This window comes from Suricata suricatta, chromosome 11, assembly GCF_006229205.1.
Source record: "Suricata suricatta isolate VVHF042 chromosome 11, meerkat_22Aug2017_6uvM2_HiC, whole genome shotgun sequence".
In the NCBI taxonomy this organism is placed as follows: Eukaryota; Metazoa; Chordata; class Mammalia; order Carnivora; family Herpestidae; genus Suricata; species Suricata suricatta.
In genome coordinates this window covers 75,202-92,760 of record NC_043710.1, presented here as the reverse complement: position 1 = coordinate 92,760, position 17,559 = coordinate 75,202, and the positions used below count along the sequence as shown (strand labels likewise).

At 53.3% G+C, this 17,559-nt stretch overlaps 1 protein-coding gene across 4 annotated transcripts; it reads right to left on the bottom strand.

The window, feature by feature from the left end:
• Window positions 1-224: 224 nt before the first annotated feature.
• NLRP6 (NLR family pyrin domain containing 6) lies at window positions 225-16,921 on the bottom strand. 4 transcript variants are annotated; one of them, XM_029956339.1, is made up of 10 exons: window positions 14,742-14,763; window positions 9,535-9,698; window positions 7,426-7,642; window positions 6,381-6,658; window positions 6,098-6,136; window positions 4,050-5,799; window positions 3,130-3,225; window positions 1,833-2,003; window positions 1,573-1,740; window positions 225-1,111 (listed from the first exon to the last, which is right to left on the bottom strand). In XM_029956339.1, exons 3-10 carry the CDS (start codon window positions 7,452-7,454, stop codon window positions 1,003-1,005), a joined length of 2,640 nt encoding a protein of 879 aa, XP_029812199.1. In that variant the 5' UTR covers window positions 7,455-7,642; window positions 9,535-9,698; window positions 14,742-14,763; the 3' UTR covers window positions 225-1,002. The 4 variants fall into 4 exon arrangements, with proteins under 4 accessions (XP_029812199.1, XP_029812198.1, XP_029812200.1 ...); XM_029956338.1 differs by lacking the exon at window positions 9,535-9,698 and having other exon boundaries at window positions 14,742-16,921; XM_029956340.1 differs by lacking the exon at window positions 14,742-14,763 and having other exon boundaries at window positions 9,535-10,119.
• Between the last annotated feature and the right edge of the window lie 638 nt (window positions 16,922-17,559).

Genomic DNA, 17,559 nt, shown 5'->3' with positions numbered 1-17,559 from the left:
GGGTTGAGCAGAGAAGACCTGAAGACTCGGGGGGCTGTCTGCTGCTCGCCCTGTCCATCAAAGCCAGGCCTCACCTCAGAGCTCCCTGTAGTCAGGCTGTAGCCCTGAGTCTCCGTTTCCTCATCTGAGAAGTGGAGAATGCAACCCCACCCCATGCAGGCAGTTTGGGGACCAAAGAAGAGATTGTGAGCACCTTGGCCGCTTGCAACACAAATCAACAGCAATGAATCCAAAGGAGAATGTATTATTAGCACTTGGGCTTGAGGACAGGCTGCTTGCTGCCCCTGCTGTCACGGCTCCCGCCTGGAGTCCAGGCTGCTGCTGTGGTCCCTCTCCCCTGGTCTCCATCTCTGAAGACCTAGACAGTGAGTGGACACCTCTGGGCTGGCACCACACAGCCTCGGGGGTGGCTTTACTTCCAGTGCCAGGACCCAAGTTCCTAGGGAGGAATAGTGACCTGCCTACCTTTGGTCAGGAGCCAGCCCCTGCCTGATCCCCTGTGGCCAACGGCAGAGTTGTGGGGCTGTGGGGCTGTGGGGCCCACAGTGCAGATGGGGATGGGATCAGTGAAGGGGTCGTACTGCACTGAGCATACCAGGTCAAGGCCAATACATGGCAGGGGCTTGATGACTAGGAGCTGTCTGCATTATTGTCGCTGGAGGTATCTGACGGGGGATGGCTAGCGGGTCCCAGGAGAGAAAGGTGGGTGGAGCAATGGTGGGGGTTGAGTTAGGAGAACAGAGACAGAACTTGGTACCATACCTGCCCAGGGTATGCGGGGAGGGGCATGTCCTGGAACCTGTGCCTGACCAGGTAAGAGACCATGTGTGTCCTTGCCTCTCACCTGCCTGCCCAGGGTCCCCTGGGCTCAAAAGAGCTGCCCAGAGCAGAGAACAACATCTTCCTGCCCTTGGGATGAGGACGTCTATTCCATAGGGCTGACTAGAGTCCTCCTCCTGGCGTTCAGGGCCTCAGAAGACAGAGTTGAATCCTGTGGGAGGCTTAGGGATGACTGTCCAGCAATGGGTGTGTGATGACCAGACCTGGCTTTGCTTTCTTCACCTCCTGCAGCTCCTGCAGTGACTGCTTGCTCAGCTCCACAGAGGTCAGACTGTAGCCATGTGCGTAGGACAGAAGTGGGAGTTGGTTGGGGAAGCTGAGGTCAAGGCTGGGGGATAGCAGTGTGGGGGTAATGATGGGGGTGTTGGCCTGGGCTGTGCCAAAAGCACACAGTGACAGAGGTGGTTAGTCAGGGTGTCAGAGGCTGGGGAAAGGGGTTAGGGGGTGGGGCCAGGGCCTTTGGGGGAGTAAAAGGGTGTTGGGATCATTGGCCCAGACTTGCCATGGGCCCCAGATGGACATTTGGTCTGGCAAAATGGTTGAGGTCAAGGGATGGGGCTAGGACTTTGGAGCATGGGTCTCCAGGGGGCTGGGTTTGAGTGTGGTCACTCGGGGTGGGGTTGGGCCCCTGGAAGGAGTTCCTCTTAGGGTCCAGGGGAAGTCCCTAGGCACCCAGCCCAATCCATGATTGAGAGGCTGAGTCCCCAGCCCCCTTTCTGTGCCTGTATCTACCTGAGGGTCTGTAGGCGACATCCTGGATGCTGTAGGACTGCACACAGGTAGGTTACCATGGGCCTTGGCAGTTGGCAGTCACTTAGATCCAGGGTGGTCAATGCCGGGCTCTGCCTGAGCAGGCCGATGAGGTACTGAAGCGCCTCCTGGAGGCTGGGCTGCTGCACCCTGGGGGAACGGTAACCCTCAGCAACTGCTGTGAACCACACCCTTACCCCACTTCGTGCCTCCCCCTGTTCTCTCCCAGGCCAGGCCCTCACCTGAGCTTCTTCACCCGGCACTGGGGCCAGGCCAGGCCCTCACTCAGCACACGCAGGCCAGCCTCACTGAGCCAGTTGTGGAGGAGACCCAGCTCGGTCAGGGTGGGGGCCTCCCTCAGGGCCTCAGAGAGGTCTCGGCAGACAGAGTCAGACAGTTTGCAGCGGCACAGCCTGTGGCCAAGAGCACACGCATCTGTCTCCAGTCCCCTTGGCCGCTTTACTGCCCCCAGCTCTGCAAACTGCCTGCTTCTTGGGTGGCTGAGGCTCAGTCTGGAGAGGTGCTGATTCAACAGGAACAGTGTCTCCTGTCCCTTGGCACCCACCACATGTGTCCCCGGCGAGCCTTGACCACATGTGCATGTGCGTGCTGGACTGCACGCCACTTTTCCTTAGGACGCCATTCTCTACCAGCTGTTGGATGAGCCAGTGCAGATCTTACTGCGAACGTGTTCGACTACAGATAGCTGAGCATGGAGTTAAGATAGGCCGTGCTTTATTCATTTAGCTGGTCCCTAACAATGAGGGACCATTATAAATACCGCGGTGGTGAACACCATGCGTTCAGTTTAGTGGCAGTGCTTGTCTATGGGCCGAATGTGCCAATCACATTCTTGGCTCCTGATGTTTATTTCCAAGTTGCTGGAACCTCATACCAAGCGAAGTGACCATGTCACCATGGCCGTAGGGCTGTGCCTATCTCACCATGCTTCCTCCCCCCCACCCCCCTCAGTACTAGCTCCTACGGTTTCTCTTACTTTCTGCTTACTTGGTTATAGGTCATGTACTCAGTGTTGGACATGTGTTGCCACATTAACTCTCATACCAACCCTCTGAGGCAGAATCTACCAGCTCCATTTCATAGAGGAGGAAACAAGATCAGACAGACTGACTTGCCCAAGGGCTTGGAGGCAGGCAGCCTGGCCTCAGAGCCTGTGCCCTGAACACCTCCCTCCATTGCTTGTAAAAGTCCAGAGAGATGGCCCATCACTTTCCAATAGCTTCTAGTAGCCTTCCTTTGGAAGGAAAATTTATTCTGGTCTTCTTTATCCCTCCCCCAGAATGCTCAGCTGCACCCTGCTTTCCACTAAAACCTCCTTCCTGGCTGCAGGCCCCATCCCCTCTTCCCTCCTCTGCGCTATGTGGACAGAGCCTGTCGACCCCAGCACAAGATGCCAGAGGCCACTGGCTCTCAGCCTGTCCCCTCAGCTCTTTCCAGACAGCGCTGTCCCTCTGTCTCTGCCCAGAGTGTCCTGCTCTGCATCCCTTCCAGGGGAGCTGTGGCGGCATGGTCACTCACGTCAGGCTGTTGAGACCGCAGTGTTTGTCAGTCATGGCCTCAAAGAGTGAACGCAGTGGAGAAGCCTGGGGTTTTTTCGTGGTGGCTTGTGAGCTGCTAAGACAGAGAGCAAGGTGAGGCCCACTTGTCCCCTTCCAGTCCCTACTTGTTTCCTGTGGCCCTGACGTGTTAGAGCTGGCTCTGCCCTCCACCTCAAGCTGAACTGGGACTCCTCCACCCTCCTTGCTCCAAACCCAGAGTGAAACCGCTCATCTGTGGCCCCTTGCAGCTCCCTGATGAAGCAGCCTGCTTGAGTCCAGTTGGGGGGCATGTCACCCACATCCCATGTGGGTCTGTCTTGCACCTGCAGTGGGTGTCCCCAGCCCCAGCCTGTCATTATCTCAACAGATGCTGAGCTCTGGGTCAAGTGCTGGGTTGGAGTTACGTACACAGAAGACTTGCCCTGAAGGAGCTCAAGGTCTGGTGGAGGAGACAGGCATGGGTAGATGTCATGGCATACAGTGGTCAGTGGGGTGTTTCTGGGCCAAAGGGGTCCCGGGCCAGCAGAGGGAGGCTGGGAAAGCATTGAGGATGGGCAGCAAATAATACCCAGAGTATTCTGGGTGGACAAAACAGCAGGTGCAAAAGCTCAAGGCTCAGCAGGCACGGTGTATTCCAGAGCTACATGACCATGCTAGGAGATTTGCCCCAGATGTGAATAGCTGCGGGTTGGCATGGCAAGGACACCTTGGGGAAGGAGGTGGACATTGGGAGGCTGCCTTGCAGGGGGGTGGGGAAAACCAGCCCTGAAGTCCTGCCCTCCTCTGGGGGACAGGCTTCCCCTGTTCATATGAATACTCGGGTGCACGGGCATGCACTGGCACAAAATGCCTCCCCACCCCAGGGCCGGGAACCAGGGCAGCCTCGCCCTGCAGACTCACGAGCTGCCACCCAGGCTGCCATGCAGTCTTTTCATCAGGCTCTTCTTCTTTTTCTTCTCCTGTGCAGGGGCCAGTCCACAGCTAGCCAGCCGCAGTGCCTGCCCCTCGGGGCAGCACCTTACGCAGTAGCTCAGGACCACCACATCCATGCGGCTGAGGCGCACTCGCTCCAGCACCAGCTCAGGGAGGCCGCGCAGGGCCTGGCGCACAAAGGCGTCCTCCTGAGTCTCGTACAGGCAGTACAGCAGCTCCAGTGGGTAGTTGAGCTCGCCCTCCTCCTCTTCCAGCTCCTCCGAGCCCTCTGGCGCTTCAGTCTCTTTGGTCCCCTCCAGTGCCGCCCTCTGGTGGCCCTGGTCCTGCATCCACCGCAGGACATCCTGCTTCACATGCTCTGAAACCACACAGCCGAAGTGGTGCTTGATGTCACGCATCCGTTCTGTGTTCAGCAGCCCGAAGAGGAAGCGCGTGGTGAGCGTGAGGTGGCCGCGCTGCTCAGCGTCCGCTTGCAGAAGCGCCCCGACGCTGTCAGTCGGTGCCCTGAGGTTTCCCTTGTCCTCCAGCAGGTAGGACAGCGCGGCAAAGAATTCCTGAAAGCTCTGGTCCATGAACTGGTAGGTGACCTCAGTCTCCAGCACACCTGGCAGCTCTTTCTTGCTGAGAAACAGCATCTGAACTTTAGAGCCATGAAGTTCCAATCTTTCCAGATCTTTCTCGGTGAAGTGTGCCCTGTGCCCAAGGAGGCCTTCACGGGCCAGGCGGCACAGCTTCCGCAGCTCCTGTTGCACCTGGGGCCCATCAGCGGTGGGTGCCGGGCTCAGGAGGCTGGCAATGAAAAGCAGGTACACCGACGTAGTGGTCTTGGAGGTGCGCGACAGGTCCTGGCCGAGCTGGAGCTGCTGGTGCAGAACCGTGCACACGATCCAGCACACGAAGGGCACGAAGCACAGTGCAAAGAGTGTCTCGTTCTCCTTCACAGAGCGGTAGGCACGCTCCGCCACCCATTCGTCCCGAAAAAACTTGTGGAAGTACTTCTTCTTGTCTTTGTCGGAGAAGCCGCACACCTCTGCGCACTGCGGCGAGCACAGGCGGCTCTGCAGCCTCCCGGGGGCGGTGGCACGGGCGGTCACCAGCAGGCGGGCGCCGGGCAGCAGCGTCTTGCCCATCAGCCCGCTCAGCACCCGCGCGCCCTCCGCCTCCTCGAAGGGGTCGGTGCAGGGGGCCCCCTCGGTGGGCCCCGGCGGGGGCAGCTCGTCCGCGCCGTCCAGGATGAAGAGCAGCCGCTCGGGACGGGAGAGCATGAGGCCCACGGGCGCGCTGCGGCGGGGACACTGGTCCAGGACCAGGCCGGCCAGGCTGCACGCGCCCGGCCGCTCCAGCAGCTCGCGGCAGGGCAAGAAGAAGGCGAAGTCCACCTGGTCGTGGTACAGCTTGCCGGCCGCCCAGTCGTACAGGATTTTCTTGGCCGCCATGGTTTTGCCGATGCCCGCCGGGCCCTGCAGCAAGACCGTCAGGGGCCGCTGGCCTTCTTCGTCGCGGCCGAACAGGCGGCTGAAGGTGTGAGTGTCGGAGCGACGAGCACGCTGTGGCTGCGGCTCTTCGGCGGGCTCCGGAGCGCCGGCCACCGGGGCGGCGCCTTCCCGCGCGATCAGCAGTTTGGTGAAGCGTTTGTTGATCTTCACGGAGCGGGCGTTCCTCTCCTTAACCTTGGCATGCTGCTGCAGGACGTGCTCTCTGTATTTCTTCTTGTACTCTGGTAGGGCCCGGGAGAGGGGCCGGGTGGGTGGGGAGAGGACAAGGGTGGAATGGGCTGTGTCGGCTGACCCTCGCAGGTGTTCCCCAACCCTCTAGGTTCAGGTCTGTTTCCCCCAGCCCCTCTCCCCAGCCAGCCCACCCACACAGCTCTGCTCCCTGGGACCAGCTGTCCGGATACTCTGAGTGGCGTAAAGGACACTCCTGCTGCAAACCTGGGGGTCACCCCACCTCCCCTCCCCCATTGTCCTCGCCTGCCAACAGCTTGGGTCTTGTGCTTCCCTCTGAGAAAGACCTACCGGACACGGAGAGCAGCATGAAGGAGCCGGAGCCGAGCCCTGGAAGGGAGACCTGGCTGAGGCCCTGCTGAATGTGCAGGGGGTGCAGGGGGTGCAGTAGGGAGTTGGGGCTACTCCTCAAGAGCACGCAGGATCTGAGACCTGGGGCTCCTGAATTTGTGCATGGGGTGCTCTCTGGCCAGGGGCATGCCTGGGTTTTTCTGGGGAAGCCGGAAGGGTAGCAGCCCGAGGCCCAGACTCTCCCCGGGTGGGAGCAGATGGAAGGGTGGGGACCCTGGCTCACCCTTCAGCTGGTCCTTGAGATGCTCTGCCACTTCTCGGATGTCTGCCCTCTTCAGAGTCCTTCGGGTCACGTCCAGTGCAAGCTCCGGCCCATAGAACTGGATCATCTCCTCCACGAGGTGCAATTCGTCCTTGCCCTCCAACCGCCCCCATGGGATGCTCCGGCCGTCCACTGGCATGTCACGCAACTTGTGGCGGAAGCGCTTCAGCTGCTCCTGGCTCAGCCTCTCCAGCGTTTCCTGGAGTATTTTTCGGGCTGTGGCGGCACGGGACTCCGCACTGGGGGCAGTCAGGCAGGGTCAGCACATGTGTGGCAACAGTGACCCCGACCTTGCCCCACGACCCCCCACAACCTGGGCCCTTGCATCGATGGGCAGGGGCTCAGATGCATCCCCATCTCCCCAGGTGACTCCAGGCCAACGTTTGGTAGTTCTTCCTTCCCAGGACCTCAGTCGGGGGTGGGAGTGGGGGTGGGAGGTGGTGCTCCGCTCCAAGGCTTTGCCTCTGACCTTGTCACCTTGAATAAAGGTCACTTGGGGTAGGCGCTCGCTACCACTGACCCAAATGCTAGGGGGGCGCCTTCCTGCTCTGCACCTCCCTTCCCGTGTCCTTCCACAAACCTGGCTAGGCCAGGTCGAAAGCCTAGATGAGGCATCTACAAGGGCCTGCACTCTGCCCTTTCCTCCCTTCTCTCCCTTCCCTTTCTTGGGAGCCTTGAACAAAGCTGGCCTTGGCAAAGAGCCACACTTCCCACCCGGCCCGCACTGTGTTCCTGAGTTCCCCATCACACCCATCTCACTGCACCCTTTGGTGGCCCAGGCTGGGGGTCTTGAACCAGGGGCTGAGTCTGAGTCCCTGGTGGGGAACAGACCCCAAGGATGCCTTCTGTGCAAATAGAGTCCGTAGAATCCTGAGCCTGGGGGATATTGGGGGGAAAGTTGTAGATAAAGGGTGTGAAGCCCCAGGGAGTCAGCAAAATGAGGTGAGGCCCCCATGGGTTGGGACCAGCCAATTCTTAAGTGACTACTCTTTAAGCCAGCACTCACCTGGAGCAGAAATCCTCTGGCTGGTCCATGGAGTCTGGCCCTTAGGACTAGCACTTGGGGGCAGATGTGGGCTCAGAAAGGCGACCTCTTCCTAGGTTGATCAGGGCCACGTTCTAGGGGAGCTGTCCAGCCCCATCCAAGCCCCAGGCCCAAATGGCCTAGGTCAGCCAGTGCTGAGATGTCTGTCCAACAGTCACCGGACTCCCAAACTCAGGCACTGTGGCACACGCACACAATCACCCTTTAAGAGTTTTGCTTGGTGACCTTTGATTTTTTTCTAATCCTTTTTTCAGTTAATGTCCTCTGCGAACCCACAGGGTGTGGCAGTGAGGCCTAGGTGTGAGCAGGTAACTGCAGAGTAGAGGGACTGTGTGGAGGAAGTGGCTGGCTCAGAACTAGGCCTTCAGCTTTAAGGCCTCAAGATAGGTTATATTCTGAAGGCAGGAGTGAGGAAGGGCTTCTTAGATTGAAGGGACACTGGGAACAAGGGAGGGATTTGCCCAGTATTATCAGGGAAAGGAAGATGGTCATAGGGGACAGGGAAGAGTTCCGTGGCTCCCTACATCTGGCCTGAGCAGGCTGAGGGGAAGAGGTTTGGAGGTGTGTGTATCTGGGTCTGTCTATGTGACCATAATTATACTGTGTTTGTGAGAATGTGTCTGTGGCCGGCTAAAAGATAGACCCCAAAGATATCAGGTCATAATCCCTGGAACATGTGAAGGTCCCCTCATATGCCAAAAGCAACTTTGCAGATGTGATTGAATTCAGGGTCTGGAGATGGGAAGGTTGTCCTGGATTATCCAGGTGGGCTGTAAATGTCACCTCAAGTGTCATGTGATAGAGGCAGTGGGAGATTTGGCCCAGAAGAAGGCCACGTGACTCTGAAGCATGATGCGAGGCTGCTGGCTTGGAAGTTGGAGGAAGGCGCCATGAGCACCGAGCCTGATGCAGGCATCAAACTCAAGAACCACAAGATCATGACCTGAGTTGAAGCTGGGCATTTAACCAACTGAGCCACCCAGGCACCCCTTTAGAAACATTTTTTAATGCTTATTTGCTATAAGCCATCCTTGTGTTCACTCCTGTTCAGTCCTGCTTCCACAGGAGCCTTGAGAGCTGCCCCTTCGGGAGAGAGCCCAGAGTCCTGGGAGCCTCTACTCCCCTGCCCCCTCCATCAGGAGAAGGGGACTCACAGAGGTGCCCATTTATCCCTGAATTTTTTTTCTTTTTAAGACAAATAGATCCCACATCTCCATGAGGAGGGCTCAGGCTTTCCAAGGTATGGTTCTGTTTAGCCACACTCACATCTATCCCAGGTCATCCTCTCACTGTCTTCTACTCCCTGAACTCCTCCCCGGGGTCCCACACATCTGACCTGACTGCCCTCCACACCAGGCAGCGTCCTGGACCCAGGGCAGAGTTGGGAGCAGAGAGGCTGAGGGGCTGCTGCCAGCACACAAGGGTGGGTGGAGTGGCGCTTTGTGCTTTTAAAGGATGTTCTTACTGTTCCCAAAGAGCCCAGAGAGGTGGGGTCAGCCTCCAGGCCTTGTGTCCAAAGCAGGGATAAGACCCTCACTCCAGGCCATGGTTTTGGTAGCACCCAGCAAAACAGAGGAGTGGACTGGGTCTCCTGGGGGTCAGGGACCTGGGAACAAGCCCTTAGCAGAGTTGGGCCTCAGCTCTGGGAGAGGTTGGGGTATGTGTGTGTGTGACTGTCACAAGCTCTCTATGGGGTCCCAGCTCCCGTGACCTGCTGGCTCCTGACTTAACTTTTGCAATGCTGGGATTCTGCACAGCAAAGCAACAACAGAGATAGGCACGTGCAGGCTTGCCTGTGGACAGAATATGGGCCCTGCACACCTTGCAGGGCCTTGCAGGGCCCTGGGCTACAGCCTCACTGGCAAAGATCCCAATGTACCCCTCATGGACGCCTCACTGAGCCCCACTCCAACCCTGAGACACTGCATACACACTCCTCCAGGCAGAGACAGATGCCCCACATTGGCCCGTGCTGTGTTTCCCTTAAATGCACGTTCACTTCTCCTCTCCATGGCATAATTTCTCAAAAGCAAGTTCTCTGCAACTGCACTGTCTCCCTTTCATTGTTACCTCAGACAGAAAGTGTCACCATCAGGAGCACAGTCTTCTAGCCAGACTGTCGGGGACCAAATCCTGCCTCCACCATCCAATAACTCGACCACGGACAAGTTACATAACCTCTCTGTGCCTCTGTTTCCTCATCTGCAAAATGGCTTGGTAATGGCACTTCAACGCTGAGGGTGGAGAGGAGAAAAGCTGTAATGCAGGTGCGTAGCCCATTCTAGGCACTGGTTGTTACCACCTCTAAAGTTCTGCGGATGGCCACTCACTGTGAATCTCACCAAGAACATTCCACTTTCTAAACCCACTTCAGTTATGACCATGAACTCTTCCTTGGAATGCATGCTCTTTTCCTTTTGTCAGAGGAGCTGAGAGGGGCATCAGAAATAGCACGAGGGTGGAAGAGGGGTGGGCCTCTGCCTTGGTGTGCTCTGCCATAGCCAGCATGGGAAGGGCCCGGAGGCCTCTGATTTGGGGATGTCAAGGTCATCCCCATATCCCAAGATGGGCCCTCCTTGAGTAAACTCTGTACCCCATAAACTCTCAGCAGCTGCTGATAACAGCCCTGGAAAAAGCTTTGATAATGGGAGCCAGTATCAGGGAGCCTTGCTGTGAACTAAGCCATGGAAACACGGGGAGGGGGGTGGGGTGGGAGCAAGTGTAGGGGTGCAGCTGGGGGGTAGAGAAGGCCAAGAGAGAAAGGGAGACCTCACCTAGCAGGTGAGACAAGGAGATACTGGGGGCAGCATGGGCAGAAGTGCCTGTTCATTCTGGATTGGTGTCACCCTGGCTCTAGCTGCAGGGCCACTCCCAAGGGCACAGTTTTGAAATCTTGAACAAGAAAGTAAGACTGCATGGTGAAATTCCTCAAAGGTCTCTCACACAGGGGTTTTCCTACCCAGGAAACCTTCAGGAAACTTTTGATCATTTCTTCCTCACCCTCACATTTTGTCTTCACAGCGGCTGCCAACAAGGTCTTTCAGGGGTCATCCACACAAGGTCTCAGGAGTCGTCCACACCACCCACTCCTTCTTTGGGGCTTCCCATCCCCTTAGTTCTCCCGCCTTTGAACGCCCTCATTCTAGAGCATTGGTGCTCTCATTGGAATGCTTCCTTCCCTGTTCTCAGCATTCCACTTTGTACCCTGACCTCAGAGAAAGGACCATTTCTGGAGGAGTGGGTAAGATGGACCTGTAGCTGACCCCCTCCTCTTATGCCAGCAAATTAGATAACTTGGATGAAGTGGACAGAAACTTAGAAAGTCACAAACACACTGACTCAAAAGAAACAATCTGAATAGGTCCACAAGGAGAGATTGAATAATAAAAAAAAATTCCTGTGAAGAAAAGCCCAGGCCCAGATGACATCACTAATGATTCTGTCAAATATTTAAAGCCTTACTAACACTCCTTCACAAACTCTAACAAAAAACACAGAGGTGCTTGTGTGGTTCTGTCGGTTAAGCATCCGGCTTCGGCTCAGGTCATGATCTCACGTTCATGGTTTCAAGCCCCATGTCGGGCTCTGTGCTGACAGCTCAGATCCTGGAGCCTGTTTCCGATTCTGTGTCTCCCTCTCTCTCTGCCCCTGCCTGCTCGTGCTCTGTCTATCTCTGTCTCAAAAATAAATAAAACATTAAAAAAATACAAATGAAAATAATATCCCTTCCCCCCTGACAAATAAATAAAATAAGAAAAAGAAAAGAATACCTCCAAATCACTCTGAGAGGCCAATATTCTTGATAAATATATAGACATACACACAAAAAACTTCAACAAACTCCTAGCAAACAGAATCATTAAAGTATAAAAATAATAATAAACCATGACTGAGCAGAAATTATGCCAGTAGTGCAAGGTTGGCTTGACATCTCCAAGTCAATTAGTGTAAAAAGGGAGTCCTTGCTGTGCCCACCCAGTAGGAGCTGGCCAGGAAGCCTGGGTGGTTCTCATTCCCCTTTTCTTTGATGAGGGTTCTCATTGCAGTGACTCTGTCCCTTGTACATTCTTGGACACTGGGGGATGTCCTCTCTCTTAGCCTTCAGAAGATCTGGTGGCTACAAGCTCAATCAAGGAGTCATCAGGGCTGGTTTCTTCCAAGGCATTTCTCTCAGACTTGTAGACGGTTGGCGATGGTGGTCTTCCTCCACCATCCCATGTGCAAAATTCAATGTGGATTTTATTTATTTATTTTTTTAATTTTATTTTGATACTGAGAGAGACAGAGCATGAGAGGGGGAGGGGCAGAGAGAGAAGGACACACAGAACCGGAAGCAGGCTCCAGGCTCTGAGCTAGCTGTCAGCACAGAGCCCGATGTGGGGTTCGAACCCACGACCGTGAGATCTGACCTGAGCCGAAGCCGGAGGCTTAACCGACTGAGCCACCCAGGTGCCCCTCAATGTGGATTTTAATACTTCCTCATCTACTGAGGGAAGGAAGATATCCAGGCCCAGCCCTCTCTAGCCTTCGTGTTTCACTCAAGGAAGAATTTTAAAAGAAGACAGAGGGGAAGAAAAAAGTCACCTTACCAACAGAAGAACACAGATATGAATTACATCAGAATTCTCTTAGAAATCATGCAAGCAAGAGGAGAATGGAATAAAATATTTAAATTGTTGAAAGAAAAAAATCCACCTACCTAGAATTCTATATCCAGTGACATTATATTTCAAAAGTAAATAGAAATAAAGACTTTTTCATATAAACAAAGAAACTGTGGAAATTTGTCACCAGAAGACCAGCCTTGCAAGAAATGTTACTAGAAGTTCTTTAAAGAGGAGAAAAACGATATAGGTCAGATCTACATAAAGAAACGAGGAAGATTAGTGAGAAGAAACAAGTGAAGGTAAAATATTTTATTTTTTTTATACTTAACAGATCTACCAGTTTAGTCAGGATAATAATAACAATATATTGGATGAATATACCTTGTGACTAAGGGAAATGTGTGACGGCGATGTGACGGGGGGTGGGGGGCAAGAAGCGGGGATGCCCCGTTGTAAGATACATGCACTACCAGTGAGGTGGTACAGTGAAAACACATGAGAGCAGATTTACATGACTTGTAAAGGTAAACTGCAACTTCTAGGGTCACCACAAAAGCATTTTAAGAGTATAATCGATATGCTAAAGGAAGAGAGAAATCAGAATAATATAGAAATACTCAAAACCAGAGAAGACAGAAAAAGAGTGGAAGGAAAAAAGAACAAGGAAGAGAGACAAAAGCATCAAATAGCAAACAGTTAAAAATATGGTAAATACGAATTCAACTCTATCAATAATCAGTTTAAATGTAAATGACCTAAATACCTATTAAAAGAGAGAGAGACTATCAGAGTAGATAAAAAAACATGACCAAACTGCGTGTTGTCCACAAGAAACACACATTAAATATAAAGACACAGATAGGTTAAAAGTAAAGGGAAAGAGAAAGATATACCAGGATAACACTAATCAAAAGAAAATTGGGTGGGTGAAGGTGGCCAAAAGAAAGATAGTAAAAGTTAGAGCAGAAATCAATGAAACTGAAAGCAGGAAGTCAGTAGAAAAAATCAAAGAATAAAAAGCTAGTTCTGTGAAAAGATCAATAAAATTCATAAGTCTCTTGCAAGTCTAACCAGAAAGAAAAAGACAGATAATGTACAAATTATTAAAATTAGAAATAAAAAGGGCTATTACCACATATTCCATGGACATTAAAGAGGAAAATAAAAGTATTATGAACAACTCTATGCTCAAAATTTTGCCATTTTAGATAAAATGGATCAATTCCTTGAAAGACGCAATATATCAGAACTCACACATGGAGAAGTAGATAGTATGAATATGTCTGTCTCTACTAAAAAAGTTGAATCACAAATTAATAATGTTCCAAAACAGAAAGTGCAAGGCCCAAGTGTGTTCACTAGTGATCTATTAAACCTTCAAACAAGAAATGATAACAGGGCTACAATCTCTTCCAGAAAATAGAGGCAGAGGGAGTACTTCCTAATTCATACTATGAACCCCGCATTATTTTAATACCAAGACCAGACAAAGGCATTACAAAAAAAAGTTGAACAATATATCACATGGACATAGATGGAAAAAATCCTCAACTAAATATTAGCAAATTTAATACATGTGTAAAATTAATTATACACCACAACCAAGTCAGATTTATTCCACATATGCAATCAATCACATTAGTGTAATCTATTACACTGATTAGTGTAATCTATTAAATCAATTAGTGTTAAAATCAATTAGTGTAATCTATTACATCAACAGGCTAAGAAAGGAAAATCACATCATCATATCAATAGATACAGGAAAAACATCTGACAATACCCAATACTAATTCATGAGGAAAAGGTTCAGCAAATTTGGAATACAGGGGAACTTCCTCACTTAATAACAAAGATCTACCGAAAGCCCTCCGCTTATATCACACTTAATGGTAAGAAACTAGATGCTTTCCCTCTAAGGTTGGGAACAAGACAAGGAGACTCACTTTTACCACTTGTAATCAACGAAGGAAATCTTAGCCTGTGCAATAAGACCAGAAAAGATAATAAGGGTATACAGATTGGGAAGGAAGAAATATACTATTTTCCCCCCACCAACAGAGCCCTACTTTGTGTGGGTGAGTTAGGTGCCTTCCTGTAAGACTTGATTTTCCAGGAGGTGACCATGGGACAGTTTTGGCCAATGATAGAGAAGAGGAAGCCTGCTGGATGAGCTCATGGGAAGCCACGTGCTCCTGGTGAAGAGGATGGATGGAGTTAGCACGGCCTTCTTCTCTTGGCTTTCTTCCCTCTTTGTCCTGCACTGATGTGGACATAGGGCCTGGAGGTCCAGGAAAGATGTGCATGTGAGGGTAGAGACTACTCAGCGAGGCCAGAGGAGCAGGAGAGGAGCCTGACCCAGGACATCACAACCCCAGGCCAGCTCCGAGCCCTTGTTGGGTGAGGGCTTCTGGCCTGTTCTACGATGCCCAAGGCAGTCCTAACTGAGGCCCCTGGAGTGGTTTCTGGCCACTCCTGTGCATTTCTGATGCCTCCTCCCCCAGCAGGGCCCTTTGCTGCCCTATGAGTCCAGAGAGGAGGCTCCCTCCCCAGGAAGACTGCTGCTCAGACGCTCCACCGTTGGGTACCTGATCTATCAAGAGATACAACGCAGTCACAGACAGATAAGTTTGTGCTGTCTTTAAAGTAAGACACAGAAATATTACTCACCAGTGGAGTGCCTGGGTGGCTCAGTTGGTTAAGCCTCCGATTCTTGATTTCGACTCAGGTCATGATCACACTGTTGTGAGATCAAGCCCTGAGTTAAGCTCGGAGCTCAGCGTGGGGCCAGCTTGGAATTCTTTCTCTCCTTCTCCCTCTGCCCCTTCTCCATGCACACACAGGTACACACACACTCTCTCAAAATAAACAAATAAATAAAAAGAAATATTATTCAGCCTTAACAAGGAAGGAAATTCATGCTACAGCGTGGATGGTCCCAGGGGACATGATGCTCAGTGAAACAAGCCGGACACCGTGTGACCCATGCACACGAGGTCCCTGGAGTCCCCAGATTCCCGGAGACAGAAAGTGTTGGGCGCCGGGGCTGGGGGCAGGGAGGGGATCCATGTTTCACGAAGACAGAGTTTCCATTTGGGAAGACGGAAAATTCTAGAGATGGAGGTTGGGGACAGCTGCACAACAGTAGGAAAGTGCTTAGTGCCCCTGAGCTGTGCGCTTAGAGTCGCTGAAGACGGTACTTTCTATGTGATGTGTATTTTATGACTTTTTAGTAAGAAAAAGAAAGTGAATGTATATATAATCTGATTAATTAGTAACTCAAGCATTCTCCCCAGATGTGTCAGGAACCGTGGTCTCTGTTTGTTTAGCTGGGAAGGGCTATTTGCAGGTCCTTGAGAAGAGCGATGCTATCTCCCTCCTTGGCAGAACAGGGCCCATAAAGTTGTATCAGACTTTTCATGCACTGACCCTTATAACCTTCAGAGAGCAGGAGTCTGCCAGGTGCCTGCCCCAGACGCCCTCCCACTCAGAACCCTTGGGATCCTCTCCAGGCCTAATTAATCATTGCCTTGCTGGCAGCTAGTGGGGTGCCTTCCACCAGCCCGGGGCTCCAAACCTTTGGTCACAGCACCTCCAGAGGGGAGGGAAAGGCAGCTTCCTCCTGCCTGGCTCCCAGTTTCCTGCTGATCCCTGCTGGTGGAGAGTTCCTGCCCTGACGCCTTCTGTGGGCAGGGTTTGGTGGAGGGTGGAGGGTCATCGGTGGAGCTCTCTTATGAAAGGTGGCCTGGATCCACAGCTTCAGGGGACAGACCCCACTTCGTTGCCTCATCAGATGGATGAGAGGGGGTGCCCACCTTTGCCAAGAGAAGAGGAGGAAGAGCCAGGTGGCCCTGAAACACAGCTGCCAGAAGTCCTTCCTTGAGAGCTTTCATGGCTGCTGAGGCCATAGAGGGGGCTAGACACAGGGAAGTTCCTGGGGCCTTGCTGCTGCACTTGGGGAGCCCCTCGAAGCCCTAGCTCTTGGCCTTCTCCTACAGCAGACCCATGAGGGGTTCCTGCCCCCACGTAGGGAGGCCAGGCTGCCTGTGGTGAAGGGTGGATGGCTCACCCTCTCGTCTCCCATGACAAGACTCTGGCGCAAGCACACAGACAGTGGACAGAGCTACAGCACTCCCTGCTTCCTTGTCTCAAATGACACTCCCCAGAGGCCACAGGCCCCTCCCAGCTGCCACCCCTTGTCAGGAGGGTCTGGTTCTCCCAAGTCCTGGTCAGAATCCCAGGGAGAGGGGACATGTGCAGTGAAGAAGCTATTTCAACATCTTACCATGCTCTTCACAGTAGGAGGAAACCATCCTACTGCGACCACCCACTTTGCAAACCCCAGAAAGTGAAGCCTGACATCACGCTTGTGGCTTGTGGGGGCAAAGGGAAGGAACACACTGCCCTAGGACCTGTCAGTGTTCCCAGTGGACCCCGGCCGTGACAGGGGCATGACAGGGGCATGTCTCCTCATCAAGAGCTCGGTGGAGGTGGGGGACCATCCCCAGACAGTCCTCCCTGAACCCTCTGCAGGACCCTAGAGCACAGGGTCTCGCCTCTTCCCCCAAATAGCCCAGCTCTGAACCTGCACGCCTCAGCACATCACCTGCCACCCTGTTTCCAGGGTCCACGAATCTCAGGCCCTTCTCCTTTGTTTCTTGGACATTTTAACTCCTGGATGACTATCTTCGCAAATACACTCGCAAATACTAGCCTTTGTGATTTCAGAGTCAATGCACACCAGCTTTCCAACACTTTTTCCTCTTTCCACAATCTTGACCTCTCTTTCCATGGTCCCATCTTTGGCCCTCAGCCCTCAGCTCCCACAACTCCCCCCAGTGACTCTGCCTCCCTCTCCATCTTCACAACCCTCACAGTGTCCCCCATCCCCACGGGCCTCCTACTGCCTTCCCCCCATCCCCAGGTGGCTCCCCCAGCCCCTGTCCCCAGTGTGGACTACTTCACCCACCAGGACCTCTGAGCCATGAATCCTACAACCTGCCACTGTCCTTTGCCCCTCGGTTCCCGGTCAGCTCACACCCCACAACAGTCCTGGACTGTAGGAGGCGGATGCAAGAGGGCGCCTTGGCACCCTGCCGGAGCACATGGCGAGGTACGGCCTGCCGGCCTCTAGTGCTCCCGCCCCCCGGCCAGATACCGCGATGAGTGAGCGACCAATGCGAGGCCATGGAATGGGTCAGCCCTTCCTCTGCCAGCCTATCACGAGCTGCCGCGCAGCCTGGGCGGCAGGAATATATGGGGGAGCAAGCAGCGGGGAGGGGGAAGAAGAAGAAAGAAAGAAGTGGCCAATAAAAATCTCTGCAACGAATCCCGGTGTCGTCAGTTCTTCAAACTGCGGGCAGTTTGAGCGGCTCCGGCACTGGACCTCTTCTCTTTCCACGGTTCTCATTCGGCAAAAGTGTAACTGACGCCACGTCTGACCAGTGCCACTGAGCGCGTCTTGGGACAATTTGACAAACCCACTCAC